The sequence below is a fragment of the Ovis aries genome, chromosome 11 (genome assembly GCF_016772045.2).
Source record: "Ovis aries strain OAR_USU_Benz2616 breed Rambouillet chromosome 11, ARS-UI_Ramb_v3.0, whole genome shotgun sequence".
In the NCBI taxonomy this organism is placed as follows: domain Eukaryota; kingdom Metazoa; phylum Chordata; class Mammalia; order Artiodactyla; family Bovidae; genus Ovis; species Ovis aries.
The window spans coordinates 39,917,295-39,937,798 of record NC_056064.1 but is presented as its reverse complement, the minus strand read 5'-3'; the positions used below and the strand labels follow the sequence as shown (position 1 = coordinate 39,937,798).

At 39.2% G+C, this 20,504-nt stretch overlaps 1 protein-coding gene across 5 annotated transcripts in view; it reads left to right on the top strand.

Moving 5' to 3' along the window:
* IKZF3 (IKAROS family zinc finger 3) overlaps positions 1-20,504 on the top strand; it is a 91,463-nt gene that overhangs the window by 20,787 nt on the left and 50,172 nt on the right. For 3 of the 5 annotated variants that reach the window (XM_042255937.1, XM_042255935.1, XM_004012848.5), the window contains exons 2-3: positions 1,172-1,225; positions 3,225-3,326. In XM_042255937.1, coding sequence (XP_042111871.1) covers positions 1,172-1,225; positions 3,225-3,326 — 156 coding nt within the window. The remainder of the gene's footprint in view (positions 1-1,171; positions 1,226-3,224; positions 3,327-20,504) is intronic. The other 2 variants (XM_060394890.1, XM_042255934.1) reach the window with 1 other exon arrangement.

The window sequence follows — 20,504 nt, the reverse complement described above, 5'->3', positions numbered from 1 at the left end:
GCTTGTAATGAATTAACAAATAGGAAATCTAGCAGAGAGACTATGTGTAGTGTGCTCAGTCACACAATTGTGTCTGACTTTTTGTGACCCCATGGACTGTAGCCCACCAGGCTTCTCTGTCCATGGGATTCTCCAGGCAAGAATACTGGAGTGGGTGGCCATTTCCTACTCCAGAGAGAGACTATAAAAAAGATCAAAATAGAATTCTAGAACTAAAAATTACAGTATCTGAAATTAAAAAACTCACTGAATAGGCTTGATAACAGATTAAGATGACAGAAGAAAGGATAATGAACTTGAAGATTCATTAATGAAAGTATTCAATCTGAGCAACAGAGAAAAGAACTTTAAGGGGAAAAGAACAGGACCTCAAGAAAATGTAGGAATATGAAAAAATTTAACATGCACATGTAGATGAAGTCCTTGAAGAAAAAGGGCAAAAGAATGGAGGAGAAAAAGAATTTGAAGAAATAATAGCTGAAAAATTACAAGGTTTGGTGAAAAACACAATTTTATAGATAAGGAGTTAGGTGGACCCATGTGAGATAAATGCAAATAAAATCACACCTAGGCATATAGTAGTTAAACTGCTAAAAACTAAGGAGAAAATCTTGAAAGCATTCAGAGAAAAAGAATATATAAAGGAAAACAATGATAGAAAATATTCTTCCCATCAATAACAATAGAGGATAAGAACATAGTGGAATGCCATCTTTAAAGTGACAGAAGAAAACTGTCAGTCCATAATTCTATGTCAAGTAAAAATAGCCTTCAAATTTTAAGGCAAAATAAAGATACTTCCAAATAAATGGAAAGTTGAGAAAAGTTGTCATTCATACAGTTGCACTAGTAGATATGCTGAAGAAAGATCTTTAGACTGAAACAAGACACCGGATAGGAACTCGGGTCTTTATGGAAAAATTAAAATACCAGAATAAATACAGAATAGTAATTTTTTCCTCTTAATCTCTTTAAAATATAATTTCTGCATGGATTCTTTTTATTCTCCTTGAGACACTTTTTAGGAATGATGTAGGTAATAATAGTCTTGCTCTGGAGAGGAAATCAGCAAGTAAATCTTCCAAAGTGGTATCCTTATTAAATTTAGAAGGCTCAAATCTGAAAAAAATTTACTCTAAAAAGCTAATATTTATAATCCTTTTTGTTTCAGATATAAAACCAAATGTGGAACTGAAAAGCACTCAAGAGCAGTCTGTGCCCACAGGTAACAACATCAGATCTTTCCTCTCTAAAAATATACCTTTACTGAATAGTTCAAATGAAGAGGAATATTCTGATTGCAATACAAATGCTATGGAAATGTGTTGTGGAAAAAACGAAGTTATGTCTTCCGGATACAATAATAATGCATCCGTTTATATCATATAAGTTATCTGACAGCACAGAGCCAAACCACCCCACCCAATGTTTTTTTATTTTTTCACTGTTTTTTTTTTTTCTTTAAAAAATATTTCAGCTGACTCATTTGAATTAAGACAGCTTTTGTTGAACAATATCATAGCTTATGAAACTTGTGCTTTTCACTCAGGAACAGTGCTCAGCAAACTTTATTTGTAAAGGACCAGAGAGTAAATATTTTAGACTTTGTGGGCCATATATGGTCTCTGTTGTATATTCTTCTTTATATTTTTTGCAATCTATAAAACTGTAAAACCATTCCTACTTCCTGGGTCTACATATTAGTAAAAATAGGCCATGGCTCGATTTGGCCTTAGGCCATGGTTTGCTGACCCTTGCTCCAGAATAAACTATAAATACTTAAGATAATCTATTTCCTAAATATAAATTCTGTGTTTTCTCTATTGATATACTCACTTTGTTTGAATCAAAGCTTTTGCTATATTACAAAATTTACCACACAGGTGTCTTTATTTTACTCTGAGTTGTAACCTTATGTTTTAATTGAACATGTACCTCATATCAGTTGTTCTATCAGACGTGCACTGTAAATCTATCATTTCAGGCTTGAGAAAAGAAAACTATTGTTTAGAGCAGTGTCTTAGTGTCTAAGAGTATATGATATGCAGAAATGAGAAACTTTACCTGAATCCATGACGACTACATTTTCAGGACCTCTTAGTCATGTATTGTATGTGATATGTTTCCGTTTTACACCTATAGTCCAGTAAAATGTCCTATTCCACGTGTTCAGTCATGGTTGCAGCAGAAAGGAAGCCACTGCAGAGTTTCTCTCACCTCTCCTGTTTCAGCTCCTTAGTGCTGCAGGATTCCGTGTTTTTGACTATTTGTTGCATGTAGTAGGTTCTCAGCAAATATTTTATTGAATATTGGAAAGGAGTTTGATGGCAAGTGGGTCTTTTCTGTTCATTTCTTTTGTTATCATTTTTTTTAATTAAGCTACCATGCTTATATGTGAAAAAATTCTAGCTATGTCATGCCTTCTTCCTCACTTTTATTATTTTCGATATTTATTGTAAAAAATTGTGTCTTTGTTAAACTTAATTATTAGCAAGTTTGTTGTTTATTTAACCATGCTTTTATCATATCTACTGCCTTTTTCCTAGGAACTCCCATAGCACTTTGTATTTCCCTTAATCTCTTGTCCGAGTCTACATTTTAGACTTATCTCTTGGGTAAATCTTGCATTGTGTTTGTGGGTTTGTTTTATCTACATCTGTGAATTATCCGCTCTTTGAATACAGGAATTATGACCTATTCATATCTGTAGCCTTGTCAACATTTAGTAAATGTTTGAAGAAATAAAAGAATTTGGGGGCCAATATGCTTTCTACAAAATCATATTTATAATGTGAACAGAAAGGGAAAATAGAATTTGGTGTACAGAAGCTTATAGGCTTCCTCTCAGGAAAGCATCTTTTCCAAATTGAGTTTTGCCAGTAGTCTCAGGCTCAATATTTCTCATCAGTATATGTTAATATTCTTGGTCTTAACATCTTACTGAATATCCTGAAATACACCAAAGGAGAGAGAATTTCTATCCAGAAGGAACTTGAGTGGAATTTAAGGTGAAAGAACTATTCAAGAAAACAATGTCTAATTGAAAGGCAAATAAACCTTGGGCATATTTCTAAAATTTCACATATATCTCGCTTGGATGTATGTGAAAGGATATTGTCTATCATTTAGGGATTGGATAAAGCTGAAATGGGAGTATTACTTAATACAGGGTTATAAAAATCCTTTAAAGTTACTTCATAGTTAAAATTCTTTTTATCTCCTAGAAGGTTCAGAGCTTTTGAATGACTACGATTTAACCAAAGCTCATGAAACAGAAAATGTGGATGGTACAGAAGGCCCAGCCAATGAGGATGAAGACATAGGAGGTGAGCCATAGTGTATAGACCAGAACTAAAGAGACGACTGAGGCTCAGTATGGAGAAGAAATCAGGAAAACTTATATATGTGGATTGAGTTGGGAGGAATTCAGTTTTATTCACTTTACAAATATTTGCATTTAATAATTTGCTGTAGGATATCAGCAGATTTTGAGAATTTAAGTGTTCAAGCTATAATAACTTCATTTAAAAATTTTTTAAAATTACTTTTATTGGGGTACAACAGCAAAAGAGACACAGATGTAAAGAACAGACTTTTGGACTCCGTGGGAGAAGGTGAGGGTGGGATGATTTGAGAGAATAGCATTGAAACATGTATATTATCATATGTGAAATGGATGGCCAGTCCAGGTTTGATGAATGAGACAGAATGCTCAGGGCTGGTGCACTGGGATGACCCTGAGGGATGGGATGGGGAGGGAGGTGGGAGGGAGGGTCAGGATGGGAAACACATATACACCCATGGCTGACTCATGTGAATGTATGGCAGAAACCACCACAATATTGTAAAGTAATTAGCCTCCAATTAAAATAAATTTTAAAAAAAAGAAAAAATACTTTTATTAGGGTATAGTTAATTTGCAATGTTGTGTTAGTTTCTGCTGCTGCTGCTAAGTTGCTGCAGTCATGTCTGACTCTGTGTGACCCCACAGATGGCAGCCCACCAGGCTCCCCCGTCCCTGGGATTCTCCAGGCAAGAACACTGGAATGGGTTGCCATTTCCTCTCCAGTACATGAAAGTGAAAAGTGAAAGGGAAGTCGCTCAATTGTGTCCTACTCTTAGTGACCCCGTGGACTGCAGCCTTCCAGGCTCCTCTGTCCATGGGATTTTCCAGGCAAGAGTACAGAAGTGGGGTGCCAAATGTTAGTTTCTACTGTACAGCAAAGTGAATCAGTTAAATATAAATATATATCTACTCTTTCAGATTCTTTTCCCATATAAGTCATTACAGAGTATTTAGTAGAGTTCCCTGTGCTAACAGTAGGTTCCTATTAGTTATCTATTTTATATATAGTAGTGTGCATATGTAAATCTCAATCTCCCAATTTATCCCTCCCCTCCTTCCCCCTTAGTAACCATAAGTTTGTTTTCTATGTTTGTGACTCTATTTCTGATTTGTAAATAAATTAATTTGTAACATTTTTTAAGATTCTACATATAAGTGATATCATATAATATTTGTCTTTGTGTCTGACTTATTTCACTCACTATGACAATCTCTAGGTCCATCCATGTCGTTGCAAATAGCGTTATTTCATTCCTTTTTATGGCTGAGTAGTATTCCATTGTATATATGCACCATATCTTCTTTATTCATTCATCTGTGATGGTCATTTAGCTTGCTTCCATGTCCTGACTATTGTAAATAGTGCCGCAATGAACATTGGGTTTTGTGTATCTTTACAGTTTATGGTTTTCTCTGAGTATATGCCCAGGAATGAGATTGCTATATCAAATGGTAACTATATTATTTGTTTTTTGGGGGGGGAACTTCCATACTCTTTTCCATAGTGACTGTACCAATTTATATTCCCATCAATAGCATAAGAGGTATCCCTTTTTTCCACACTCTCTCTAGCATTTATTGTTTGTAGGTTTTTTGATGATGGCCATTCTGACCAGTGTGAGGTGGTACCTTATTGTAGTTTTGATTTGTGTTTCTCTAATAATCAGTGAAGTTGAACATCTCTTCATTTGCTTTTTTGATCATCTGTATGTCTTCTTTGGAGAAGTGTCTATTTAGATTTTTAGCCCTTATTTTGATTCAGTTGGTTGCTTTTTTGATGTTGAGCTGCATGAGCTATTTGTGTATTTTGGAGATTAATCTCTTGCTGGTCACTTTGCAAATATTTTTTCCCATTCTGTTGGTTGTCCTCATATTTCATTTTTAAAAATAACATGTTTATTTTGCCCTTTTCTGTTATTAAAGTAATACATGCTCATGATAGAAAGTTTGTCTAGGATGTTTTCCACCAGTTCTCTAGATACCAACTGGGCAGCCAACAATTCAATTCAATTCTTATGCTAATTTCTAGAATTATTACAGAACTCATAGAACTCAGTCCCACAAGACTACCCTCACTCAGACTTCAGTTGAAAGTTCCAGGTCCCCATGTTACCTGCCCTTCTGTCCAACTTGACTACAGATTTAGGATTTCCCACACCACCCTCCCTTCAGGTTTGATCCTTTGCTTGAATGACTCACAGAATTTAGGAAAACACTTTACATACTATTACTGGTTTATCATAAAGAACACAACTCAGGAATAGCCAAATGGAAGAGGTACATAGGGCAAGTTATGGGATGGGGAGTCCAAAACTTCCATGCCCTCTCTGGGCAAACCGCCCTCTCAGCAGCTTGATGTCATCACCAAACACTCTCTGAATCTTACAGTTCAAAAGTATTATAGAGCTCAATCTCCAGTTCCCTTCCTGGAGGTTGGTGGGTGATGCTGAAAGTTCCAGTCCTCTAATCACTTGATGCTTCAGGTGACCAACCCATCCTTAGGCTATTTAGGGGCTGCAACCTAAGTTACTTCAGTAACATAAACTCAGGTGTTATTGAAAGGGGCTTGTTATGAATAACAAAAGACACTCTTATCACTCAGGGAATTCCAAGGGTTTTAGGAACTTCAAATAGATGGGGAAACAATGGAAACAGTGAGAGAGAATTTATTTTGGGGGGGCTCCAAAATCACTGCAGATGGTGATTGCAGCCATGAAATTAAAAGATGTTTGCTCCTTGGAAGAAAAGTTATGACCAACCTAGACTGCCTATTAAAAAGCAGAGACATTACTTTGCCGACAAAGGTCCATTTGGTCAAAGTTATGGTTTTCCAGTAGTCATGTATGGATGTGAGAGTTGGACTATAAAGAAAGTTGAGCACCAAGGAATTGATGCTTTTGAACTGTGGTGTTGGAGAAGACTCTTGAGAGTCCCTTGGACAGCTAGGAGATCCAACCAACCCATCCTAAAGGAAGTCAGTCCTGAATATTTATTAGAAGGACTGATGCTGAAGCTGAAATTCCAATACTTTGGCCACCTAATGGGAAGAACTGACTCATCTGAAAAGACCCTGATGCTGGGAAAGATTGAAGCCGGGAGGAGAAGGGGACAGCAGAGGATGAGATGGTTGGATGGCATCACTGACTCAATGGACATGAGTTTGAGTAAACTCTGGGAGTAGCTGATGCACAGGGAGGCCTGGTGTGCTGCAGTCCATGGATCGCAAAGAGACAGACACAATTGAGTGACTTAACTGAACTAGGAACTTCATACCAGGAACCTGGGACAAAGACCAAATGTATATTTTGTCTCTGACCACTAATCTCTGATAGCAAAAGCATCATATAAGTCAAAAGATACTGGTACTTCACTAGAGTCACATTCAGTCATTAATTAGTGTAGTCCATCATCATATCATATGAAAATGTCTTCAGGGGTGAGACCACTCAGATTTGTGTGCTTCTATTTGATCTTGTCAAGTTACAAAGGCACAAGTAGTCTCAGCAATACATGGTTTCATCTTTTCAAGCATTTGGTGTAATTGAGCTAAAGTGAAAGTTGCTCAGTTGCATCTGACTCTTTGTGACCCCACAGTCTGTAGCCTGCCAGGCTCCCCTGTCCATGGAATTCTCCAGGCTAGAATACCAGAATGAGTACCTTCTCTAGAGGATCTTCCCAAACCAGGGATTGAACCCAGCTCTCTCGCATTGCAGGTGGATTCTTTACCTTCTGAGCCACCCGGGAAGCCCATAATTGAGCTAAAAGACAGTATTATTCCCTTGCTCTGAGCCTCTGTTGAGATTGTAATATGATATTAGATTTCCTTCATTTGCATAGCCCATTGATTCATTCCGTTACCCTGAACTACTGTTCCTCCTTCTCTCCATTTATTTATACCTAAACTTTTCCACATTTGGAAGGAACTTTAGATTTAGCAACTGTGCTGTTCCAGATTTCAGGCAACATACTAGTGTAGTAAGCGCTTCCCCTTCAGTTCATTTCTATTCATACAGGGTAGAATTACTTAGCTACATAACCACTGGGCTTTTTTTTTTTTTTTTTTTTTACCACCAGGCAATAGCTACTTTCAAGTGTTAACCTTGATTTTGTCAAATAGAATGAAGGCACTACCTGCCCTGCCAGGCCTTTAGGAATTCTGACATAAAGGTGTAAAACTATAGTTATAATTTCTTGCCTAGGAATCATCCCTGTTTCTGGCACTTGTAGTTGCATCCCAGGTCCTGTGACCACAGGGCATCAGATTGGAAAGAGAAAGTTGAGGTATATGGAGAAGAAAACAAAAAGTATATTTATCATACCAGTGTCCTCTCTCCTTGGAAAGAATCATATGGTCAGACCATCATCTTCCTTTCGTGAAAAAAATTGCATAATCATACCAGCAGCCTCTCACCACCCTCTCTTCCCCAGAAAAACAGAGGAATCCCTCTAGTGGGAACAACGCTGCCTTAGCCCTATTATGTTGTATCTTTTTTTTTTAATGTTTTAATCTATTAAAATTTTTTTGTTATGGTAAAAGTCACATAATATAAAACATACTATTTTAACCATATTTAATACTGTTTAGTGGCACCAAGTGCATTCACGTTATTGTGCAACTCTCACCATCATCCATCTCCTGAATTTTTTACCTTCCTAAATTGAGACTCTGTCCCCATTAAATACTAACTCCCCGTTCCCTCTCCCCACCCTCTACCCCCCAGCCCCTTCTGTCTCCCAGTGTACTATCTGACTCCATGAATTTGACTATTCTAGGTGTCTTGTGTAGATGGAATCAAACAGTATTTGTCTGTACCTGATGTATATTGGAATGCATTTTAAGGTCAACTTAAAATTTAATATATATCCTACAAACAGATTGTATCTTCTTTTTTTTTTACTCTTGAAAACATGTTAACCAACCCTTCATGCCTCCATCTCCCCCTGTTTTAAACAAGGAGTATTTCAAATGCTTGTTCCAATTTTCTATGAAACTTATTCTGAGAAGAATCTCTCTGACTATTCATTATTTGGCATTATAAGCTGTAAAGTGTGTTCCTTTCTCTGATAAAATGTGATTTGATGATCTAAATGTGTTCAATATCTTCTGTTCCAATTCTTTTATAGTACTTGGACTCTGCATCTATCACCAGGTAAGCAAAACTCAGTAGAGAGTCAATGTCTATTCTGTCAAAACCCATTTGTAGCCCTACTGGGGCTACTGACATTGGTTCAGTATAATCCACTTACCACCTATGCATGGGGTCTTCCCCCTGAGGAATCCCCCCATAGCCATCTGCAGCCTCTATTTCTCTTGTTGGCATACTGAACAGTTCTTGTTGGCATTTTGAGCCTCAAAGAGTGCAAAAGGAATATGTCCAGATTCAGCCCTCTGCACCACTTTGGTCCCCAAATGTCTACTCATTTCATGGACCCAGGTTGCCATCTCAAGCTAATATACCACGATATCCAACCACAGTATCCATGGATGACTGGTCATCATCTAGTCTAGAAGGGGGTTCTTCTGTTGAACATCAACCTGTCCTACTTTAATGTACTCTCCAGTTTCCATAGTGATTTCTGCAGGGTTCTACTCCATGTGGGCATCCCTTTAATAGGCCAGATTTCTGTTGCCTTCTGCCTATCAATATGGCCAGGTCATTGACCATCACACATTAGTCAGGTAAAAACCAAAACATAGAGGCTTTCATTATTGTTCGATTCTTCCATCACTGCTAGGAAAGCAGCGTGTAATTAATCCCACCAAACTGAATTGTTTTTACCTTCTTCAATCTTGAAGAAGGTCTTTCAAATAGGATATCGGCTATTTACCTTGAACTGCCATCCATACATCAAGCAGACCTTTGTTGGTCAGTCAAGAGGTGTTTGGGCTTCCCAAGTGGTGCCAGTGGTAAAGAATCTTATGATACAGGAGATATAAGAGACTTGAGTTCAATCCCTGGGTCTGGAACATCTCCTGGAGTAGATATTGGCAACCCACTCCAGTATTCTTGCCTGGAAAATTCCTTGAACGGAAGAGCCTGGCAGGGGCCACAAAGAGTCAGACACAACTGAGTGACTGAACACAAGAACTGTTTATAGGGGAAAGAGACTCACAGACATAGAGAACAAATTAATGGTTGCTGGGGTTGGGGCAGGGAGAGGATGCTGGGAAGGGATAGTTTGGGATGGACATGTATACTCTGTTATATTTAAAATGGATAACCAGCAGGGATCTACTGTATAGCACATGGAACTCTGCTTAATGTTATGGGGCAGGTTGGATGGGAGGGGAGTTTGGGGAGGATGGATACATGTATATCTATGACTGAGTCCCTTCACTGTCCACCTGAAACTATCACAACATTGTTAATTAGCTATACCCCAATAAAAAATAAAAAGCTTTAAAAAAAAAAGAGAGCAGTTTATAGGGCACTGTCCAAGTAATGATAGAATCTGGCAGCTCCTTACACAGTTCCAAAGTCAGTCCTAATAGAAAAGAGGCTCCCTGCTTATATCTCCAGCTTGCATTCTCTTGTAGCATAATCCTGTGTAAGCCATTTCCATTTTCTTGTGGCACTCTTCTGGGCATTGCCCTCCTCATTAGAACATTTTTCTGATACCATCTAAGATACCATGGGTATTTCAGATATTGAGATTATTGTTTGTCCTGCAGTCATTGGGGCAGTTTCAGTTAATGTCTGATATAAGCCTACTACTTTCCCCTCAAGTAGAAATTCTCTTTTCTGTCATCGCCATAGTTGTCACTAGGAAGCACTCCCAGGTTTTTGCCATAAGCCCCAATCTGTGCTCCACATAGAACTATTGCATAGAATTTGTCCACGCCAGTGCTCCAGCTTCTCTTCTACCCTGTGTGGACTTGGGCAATCTTATTCATCCTCATTTAGTATGTCCAATTAATATTACTTGAAGGATAGATTTTCATGCCTCCTGTTCTACGAAAGAGTTCCCTGGTCAGACACAGCAACCATTCCCATAATACATCCAGGTAAAAGAGATGCAATCACTTAGGACATACCAGTTTTCCTCCAAACTTTCACCTTAATCCATCAACCCTTATATTCGTTTTTTTAAACAAATTGAAGTATAGTTGATTTACAATGTTCTGTTAGTTGCTGGTATACAGCAAAGTGATTCAGGTGTACATGTTGTTGTTCAGTCACCCAGTCATGTCCGACTCTGCAACTCCATGGACTGCAGCACGTTAGGCCTCTCTGTCCCTCACCACCTCCCGAAGTTTGCCTAAGGTGGTGTGCATTGTATTGGTGATGCCATCCAGCCATCTCGTCCTCTGACGCCCTCTTCTCCTTCTGCCCTGAATCTTTCCCAGCATTAGGGACTTTTCCAATGAGTCTGCTGTAAATCGCATCAGATGACCAAAGTACTGGAGTTTCAGCTTCAGCATCAGTCCTTCCAATAAGTATTCAGGCTTGATTTCCCTTAAGATTAACTGGTTTGATCTTGCTGTCCATGGGACTCTCAGGAGTCTTCTCCAGCACCACGGTTCAAAGGCATCAATTCTTTGGTACTCCATCTTCTTTACGGTCCAGCTCTCACAACTGTACATGACTACTGGGAAGATCATAGGCTTGACAATACGGACCTTTGTCAGCAGAGTAAAGACTGTCTAGATTTGTCATAGCTTTCTTGTCAAGAAGCTAATGCCTTCTGATTTCATGGCTGCAGTCACCATCCTCAGTGATTTTAGAGCCTAAGAAGAGGACGTTCATCACTACTTCCATCTTTTCCCCCTCTATTTGCATGAAGTAATGGGGCTGGATACCATGATCTTAGTTTTCTTAATATTTAGTTTTAAGCTGGCTCTTTCATGCTCCTCCTTCACCCTCATCAAGAGGCTCTTTGGTTCCTCTTCACTTTCTGCCATTAGAGTGGTATCATCTGCATATCTGAGGTTGTTGATGTTGCTCCCACCCATCTTGATTCCAGCTTTTAACTCATCTAGCCTGGCATTTCTCATGATGTGCTCAGCGTATAGATTAAACAAACGGGTGACAGCAGACAGCCCTGTTGAAGTCCTTTCTCAATCCTGAACCAATCAGTTATTCCATACAGGGTTCTAACTGTTGCTTCTTGACCCACGTACAGGTTTCTCAGGAGACAGGTAAGATGGTCTGGTATTCTGGTATTCAGTTTTGCATATATATATATAAATAAAGACTATTTTTCATGTTCTTTTCCATTATGATTTATACAAGATATTGAATATAGTTCTTTATGACTTTGTTGTTTATCTATTTTATATATAGTAGTTTGTATCTGCTAATCCCAAATTCCTAATTTATTTCTCTCTCAGCTCCTTTCCCCTTTGGTAACCTATAAGTTTGTTTTCTAAGTCGATGAGTCTGTTTCCATTTCATAAATAAGTTTATTTGTGTCACATGTTAGATTCCATGTATAAGTGATGTCGTATGATATTTGTCTTTTTCTATCTGACTTACTTCACTTAGTATGACAGTCTCTAGGTCTATCCATGTTACCTCAAATGGCATTATTTCATTCTGTTTTATGTCTGAGGCTGGTGACTCAGTGGTAAAGAATCTGCCTGCCCTTGCAGGAGACGTGGGTTCGATTCCTGGGTGGGGAGGATTCCCTGGAGAAGGAAATGGCAGCCCACTACAGTGTTCTTGCCTGGGAAATCCCAGGGACAGAGGAGTCTGGCAGGCTACAGTCCATAAGGTTGTAAAAGAGTTGGACAAGGCTTAGCAACTACACAATAATAACAAGTATTTCATTGTATATATATACCACATCTTTATGCATTCATCAATCGGTGGATATTTAGGTTGCTTCAGTATCTTGGCTGTTGTAGATAGTGCTTCAGTGAACACTGGGCCACACGTATCTTTTTGAACTATAGTTTTGTCTGGATATATGCCTAGGAGTGGGATTGCTGGATCATATGACAACTCTATTTTTAGTTTTTTGAGGAACCTCCCTACTGTTTTCCATAGTAACTGCACCAATTTACATTCCCACCAACAGTGTTGGAGGGTTCTCTTTTCTCTGCACCCTCCCCAGCATTTATTATTTGTAGACTTTTTCATTAAGGCCATTCTGATCAGTGTGAGGTGGAACCTCATTGTAATTTTGATTTGCATTTCTCTAATAATTAGTGATTTTGAACATCTTATCTTGTCCCTGTTGGCCTGTTGGCTTATTGGCATGTATGTTTTCTTTGGAGAAATGTCTATTTAGGTCTTCATCCCAGTTTTTTAAATTACAACTCTAAGTTAGCCTCCTCCACAGGGGTTAATTTTACAATATTAGGTAAGGGAGATGTTTCCCAATCAGACATAATATCCATTCTTATAAAACATTCAGGTAAAGGAGGCACAATTTCTCCAAACAAAACCTGTTTAAAACATCCCAATTTTCGTCCAAACTACCACCTTAATCCTACCAAACCTTACATTTCTTTATTCTCTCAATCTAATTGAAGCCAGGAAGATCCCCTGGAGAAGGAAATGGCAACCCACTCCAGTATTCTTGCCTGGAGAATCCCATGGACAGAGGAGCCTGGTGAGCTACAGTCCACAGGGTTGCAAAGAGTCGGACACAACTGAGCGACTTCACTCACTTCACTCACTTAGGGCTCCACTAACAAGTTCAGGTACCATGTTGCTTGAAGTACCCATGTCATGGAGTTCCAAAAGCTTTTCTTCTCCTCTCTCCTGACTGACAGAAGACTTTGGGTCCCTAAGTGACAGGTTGAGCTGGGGACCCTGGCTCTTTTGTTATGACAGAGATTAATCTGCCTGACTTGCTTTAGATGATTTCAGATCAGATTTCTCACTGCAATCTTTACCTTCTGGTTTTTATACTGGAGTGAATAGAATAGATTTTGTTGTCGTTTAGTCATTGAGTCGTGTCTGACTCTTTGGGGCCCTTTAAAGCAGGGGAACTAGCAGGGGGTCCCTTTGGTCCACCCAACTTTCCATAAGACTGACTTTTCAGGGATAACCAGTCCTTGTTGTTGTTCAGTCGCTAAGTCGTGTCCAACTCTTTGTGACCCCATGGACTGTAGCACGTCAGGCTTCCCCATCCTTCACTATCTCCCAGAGTTGCTCAAATTCAAGTCCATTGAGTCAGTGATGGTATCTAACCATCTCATCCTCTGCTGCCCCCTTCTCCTCCTTCCCTCAGTCTTTCCCAACATCAGGATCTTTTCCAGTGAGTCGGCTCTTCTCATCAGGTGGCCAAATATTGGAACTTCAGTTTCAGCATCAGTCCTTCCAGTGAGTACTCAGGGCTGATTTCCTTTAGAATTGACTTGCAGTCCAAGGGACTCTCATGAGTCTTCTCCAGCACCACAATTTGAAAGCATCAATTCATCAGCATTCAGCCTTCTTTATGGTTCATCTCTCACATCCGTACATGATTACTGGTAAAACCATAGCTTTGACTATATGGATCTTTGTCAGCAAAGAGATGTCTCTACTTTCTAGTATGCTGTCTAGGTTTGTCATAGCTTTCCTTCCAAGGAGCAAGCGTCTTTTAATTTCATGGCTGCAATCACCATCTACAATGATTTTGGAGCCCAAGAAAATAAAATCTGTCACTGCTTCCACTTTTTCCCCTTCTGTTTGCCATAAAGTGGTGGGACAAGATGCCTTCATCCTAGTTTTTTGAATGTTGAATTTTAAGCTTTTTAAGCTTTTAAGCTTTAAGTTTTAAGCTTTTTCCACTCTCCTCTTTCACCCTCATTGAGAGGCTCTCTAGTTTCTCTTCACTTTTGGCCATTGGAGTGGTATCATCTACATGTATGAGGTTGTCAATAGTTCTCTCAGCAATCTTGATTCCAACTCGTGCTTCATCCAGCCTGGCATTTCACATTATGTACTCTGCATATAAGTTAAATAAGCAACGTGACAATATACAGCCTTGTCATACTCCTTTCCCAGTTTTAAACCAGTCAGTTCTCCCATGTCTGATTCTGACTATTGCTTCTTGACTCACATACACATTTCTCAGGAGACAGGTGAGGTGGTCTGGTATTCCCATCTCTTTAAGAATTTTCCACAGTTTGTTGTGATCCACACTGTCAGGGGCTTTAGTGTAGTCAATGAAGCAGAAGTGGATGTTTTTCTGTAATTCTTTTGCTTTTTCTATGATCCAACAGACATTGGCAATTTGATCTCTGGTTCCCCTGCCTTTTCTAAATCCAGCTTGTACATCTGGAATTTCTTGGTTCATGAAGCCTAGCTTGAAGGATTTTGAGAATAACCTTGCTAGCATATGAAATGAGTATAACTGTATGGTAGTTTGAACACTTTTTAGCATTGTTCTTCTTTGGGACTGGAATGAAAATTGACCTTTCCTAGTCCTGTGGCCACTGCTGAGTTTTCCAAATTTGCTGACATATTGAGTGTGGCACTTTAAGAGCATCATCTTTTAGGATTTGAAATAGCTCAGCTGGAGTTCCTAAGGCCCACTTGACTTCATACTCCAGAATGTCTGAGTCTAGGTGAGTGATCACACCATCGTGGTTATCCAAGTCGTTAAGACACTTTTTGTATAACTTTTCTGTGTATTCTTGCCACCTCTTCTTAATCTCTTCTGTTTCTGTTAGAGATAGCAAAGGACTTGGCCAGGAGCATGTTTTTCATATACAAACCAACCAAATCCTGAGTCTGTACCCCCCCAGCTACTATCTCCTTATCTAAATCTCATGAATTCAACTAATATTTCCCTTGCCTGTAATCAATCCAGGGCCAAGTACCAGACAACTAGAGACCACTTGTCACAAAGCCTGCTGTAATTATTCAAACCAACCAGTCCTTAACTGTTTATCCTGCCTGCCTCGCCTTTTCTCAGAAAGTCCAATGAAGGCTCTCAGCCTAGGATTTTCCTTGCTCTTTTCTGTATTCTGACTGGCACTGGCACTTTCCCCTGTGGCCCTGTTTGTTATGTGGTGACCCCTTCTGTGGATCATGTGAGTGTAATAAACTTCTTCCTTCCAGGCCTCATTCTCATCTCCTTCTGTGGCTGCAGTAACTTTACCATGCTGTATACAACGTGTGCATGCTTATGAGTTAGGAGATAGACGGGCTCCAGGTTAGACATTTACAAGTGGCCTCCTGTTTGCATTTCATGGGGCAGGAAGAAGTGGGCTTCATGCTGGATACTTACAGTTAGCCTCCTGTTTGCATTTCCTGAGACAAGAGATAGGTGGGCTCTAGTTAAGGCATTTACAATCAGCCTCCTGTTTGCCCACCAAAATGCAAGTAACAGAAGAAACAGGGTAAATAGCCAGTCTGGTCTCTTGTAAAAACCTTAATAGTCATGGCAAGGACAAAGAGGGGCCAAACCCTGTTTGCATGAAAGAGTAAAGGATCTCAGCCCCCCCACCCCCACACTTTGGGACAACGGAGACACTACACATGCGCAGAAAGGCTCCTTGGGGTCAAAAAAAAAGGCATTAATGCCAGGCCATAGTGAGTCTTGCTTTTCCAAGAAGGCTTTACTTCAAGATTCTTCTTGGCTAAGGGTGCTTACACACCTCAGGGGAGAGTCCTGAGACAAATTAACTGGTGGGCTGGTGGGAGGGGACAAAAAAAGATGATTGGGCTAAGAGAAGACAAAAGACCTGAAAAACTGCCCCCTCATAAAGAATTTAAACTTCCCAAAGGTGCAGTTCTTTCTCTGAGTTCACCTGTGTGCCTTTCTGCATGTACTTTCCTTTTTAATAAACTTATTACTTTACTCTTCACCTTCTACCTTCTCACCTGAATTTGTTCTTGACTAGGCAGACAAAGACTAGGGACTCAGACCCCAACTTCTGACCCCTGTGGTCCAGTGGTTAGGACTCTCAGTCTGGGAAGCTAAGACCTTGCTTCTAGCTGCTGCTTACTGCTGTATATGTTTGAAATCAATCAGAACACCCCCTTAATCCACAGCATTTACTATGACCTGGGTAATAGGCATATTCAGTGAGTGACTATCTTGGTTGTCATAAAGTCAGTCTTATCTGGCTTACATATGAAACATATCAGCTGCTTCATCTGGGTTGTTCTACTTGGCACTTACAGAGGGAGTTGGATGGTCCTCTTTCTCAGCGTAAGCAGACCTTATGGTGGCTTTTATCCAGTCCATCAGGCTGACCATTTCCTCCTGGAAAACATGCTGTGTGTCTGGCTGGGTCATAACCATCTGCAGTTGTTTCATAGTGAGCAGTGGGTCCTTTATCAACCCAGACATGCTCTTCTACTCTATAGCATTCAGAACTAAAGACAGTGCCCCTGAATTAGTCACTCTCACAATCTGTTTTACTAAAAGTTCTCCAGGAAACTGATGGTACTGATTCACAAAATAAGACAACTCTTTCACATTCTACCCCCTGGTTTCAGTAGTTTTTTGGTTTTGCCTTCCTACCACATGAAGTACCTTCTTAGAGGTACTCTTTGCCATCTCTGCATAGTTTTTCATTTTAGGGGAAATTTTGAGCCTCGTATCTGAAGCAGAATCCAACTGAAATCTGATCTTGATCCATCATCAAGGTCTGACCCAGAACTCTCTTCATTTCAGCTCTTGCCAATAACAGTGACCAAGGAATTACGCATTTCACTTTTTTCTTATCAGTTTGCATTTCTGCACATATCCAGTGAATCAGCTTCCCAAGAGTTGGATCCATCTCTGAATACTCTGGGTAATTTTACTTTATAGTAACTGATCCTAGCATAACTGCTGCTCTGTAACATGGGTGACCATATGGACAAGAATCAGAGGTTTTTCATTCCCCTCTTTTTCTTCCCATACTATATGTTCTATGAGCAAGGGCCGTTCTAGCAAATCCCACTCCTGACACCTATTCTGGGATATTTTCCAACACCAACAACAGATTCTCCACACATCAGTTCAATTCTGATACTAACTTCTGGAGTTAGCACAGAACCCACAGGTTAAGGGCTCAGTCCCCCAAGACTACCCTCACTTCAAACACCAGTTGAAAGTACCAGGTCCCCAGGTTACCTGCACTTTTGTCCAGTTTGACTACAAATTTAGGATTTCCCACAACTCCCCCCCACTCCCAGGCTTGATAATTTGCTAGAATGACTCAGAATTTAGGAAAGCACTTTGCATATTATTACTGGTTTATCATAAAGGACACAACTCAGGAACAGTCAAATGGAAGAGGTGCATAGCCAAGCTATGGGATGGAGGGTGGGGTGGGGTGCAAAGCTTCCATGCCCTCCCTGGGCATACAACCTGCTCAGCAGTTTGGTGTCCTCACCAGATGCTCTCTGAATCTTACAGTTCAAAAGTATTATAGAGCTCAATCTCCAGTTCCCTTCCTGGAGGTTGGTTGGTGGCACTGAAAATTCTAGTCCTCTAATCACTTGGTGTTTCTGGTGACCAACCCATCCTGAGGCTATATAGGGGCTGCACCCCAAGTTACCTCAGTAACACAAGTTCAGGTATGATTGAAAGGAGCTTGTTATGAATAGCAAAAGATGCTCCCATCACTTAGGAAATTTCAAGGGTTTTAGGAACTCTGTGTAAGGAATTGGGGACAAAGACTAACTGTATTTTTGTGTTTTACCACAGTTCAGAAAGTTCATAAAAATAGAAAAAAGAAACATCAACTTCTGATCTACCACTCACATATAGTCTGTATTAGCATATGAAATACTTCCAGACTGTTTTTGTGACTTTTGAGCACTATATTTATTTAGCATTGTAAACATTTTGTATTAATATTTATGTTGATAAATATTATCAGTACTGCTTTGTGAATATCACTCAGATCTCATCTTAATGACATTCTTCAGAGAGACTTTCCTTGACAACCCAGTTAAACACAGCCTATTTTAATTCTCTGCATGTCACTTTGCAATGGATAATTTTGGAGTTTTATTTGTTTATTGTGTCTCTTTTTCCCCCTTCATGAGCTAGGATCTTGAGTTTTCTTTTTTGCTCTAGGTATTTGCAGTACCTAGAATAGTACTTGGCAGTAGATGTGCAGTAAATATTTGTTCAGTTAAAAATACACACATGCACACACACACACTTTTTCCTTAAAGAAAAAAAGAAAAAGACAAAAATTGTTTCTCTGAATCGTCTTCTTTTGTCTTAGATTCTTAAGGCCCAAGAAATGAAGGTCTATATCTAAAACTTCTGAGATTCAAATCACAGCTTCAACTAACATTCCAGCTCTGCCTAGCTATACATTAATTTGTACCAGTTCTTAACCACAGAGACTGAAAATTGCTACCTGGCACAGGATGTGGTCATTTGTGCTGAGGAAAGGCATATGGTGTTCTACCAACTTTGTGCAACTTTCTGAAGGTGACAACCATGGAGTCACATTCAGAATGAGGCAAATGATAACCATGTCACTGGCTTGCATTTTTCCAAGTTAGGGTTTCTGAGGTCTGGTGAATAACATCATGAAGTTTAGGATTGAAATGGCGATCCCTATACTGCTTTCAGTCTGGGAATTTACAATTTATGTTAGAATTTGCTCTGGGTTCAGAAGTAGCCTTTGAGTTTAATGTTTTCAGATAGTTGGGGGAAAAAGATTAAATATTGAAATGTAAAGAAGAAACCAAACTCTGTTCAACTATAGGAATTTAAAACAAATACTATAAAAAGCCATGTGGTATATCACTTCTCGAGGAGTCCATGCAACAGTATTATGACCCTGATCAAGAAGTGCTTCTGAGGATCATCTCCAACTACTGTCATCTCCAGCTACATGTCAGTGGATTACTGGAATATCTGTCTATTTTTCTCACTTGTTAGGGGTCTGGGAGTGTCATGTAGTTCTTGGTAGAGACTGGAAGATATTATCAATCTTCTAAATAATTTGGGAAAGAGAAGAAACAGTTAAGTCCAATTTAGAAGTGAATAGGCTACCTTTAGCATTGAAAGATTAATTCATTTCATGATTAAGCTGACTACTGTCATGTAATGTAACATAATGCTGGCACTTGATCGGGGTCATATATCTTGGGAAGGATTGTTACCGGGTGTCTGCTTTTTAAAAAGATACCGTATGATCAGTATATACAAATTATACATGCTAAAATATGAAATAACAGAATTGAAAAGTAGCATTGCCTGAGAAAAGATATATAGTAATGAATCTTAATATATCGAGATATTAAGGCACTTCTGCCATATTCAGCATGGGTTGAATACACCCTCCTCCAGAGGATCTTCCTGACGCAGGGATTGAACCCAGATGTCCCATATCGCGGGCAGATTCTGTACCGTCTGAGCAACCAGGGAAGCCCTATATTTAATGTGGAGAAACATTAAGACTAGAATTAGGATTATACTTTTAAAGGGAATTAGGAGGACCTCCCTGGTGGTCCAGTAGTTAAGACTCCAGACTTCCACTGCAGGGAGCATGGGTTCAATCAAGGAACTAAGATCCCGCATGCCAAAAAAAAAAAGGTAATTAGAGAAATTTAGCTGTAATGTAATAATGATTATTTTGCTTTAGAGGATCTTAGTTTATTTAAGTTTGTGGAAGTGTATTTTCATGTCCTCCAGAAAGTTAAGACCAGACCAATCTTGGAATGTTTTAAATTCAGAATAATTGTAATCATGTTTAATGTACATATTTAAATGTGTCATGTGCCTCTTTCTAATTTCCCAACTCTTAGAAAGTTATTTTATAGAAAAATTAGAAACACTTACTTTATTTTTCTTTTGTGGAAAGACCAACTAAATTTTTAGAGGGAAAAGGCTTTACCCAACTAGTATTGTTGTTTGAAAAACAAAATAAAATATTTGGGAAAAAAACTTTTAAAAGGTGTAAACATTTAACTTATGTTTACTTGTTTCCCATACTTGTTTCCCTAGTGTAGGAGTTGGCAATTTTTTTTCTGTAAAGGGCCAGCTAGTAAATACCTTAGACTTTGGGGGCAACACAATTTCTGTTGCAGCTTCTCAACACTGCTGCTGTAATGTAGAGCAACTGTAGCAGGTGCAGAAATGAATGTGCATGGCCTTCAAGAGCCTCACTTAAAACGTCAGGCACTGAGTGGGTCAGATTTGGCCTGCAAGCCATAGTTTGCCGACTCTTGGCCTAGTGTATACATGTTTTGTGTGATAGCTTGAGAAAGCTATTGTTCTTGAAAGGAACAGGGTTCTTGTAACCATATCAAAAAGG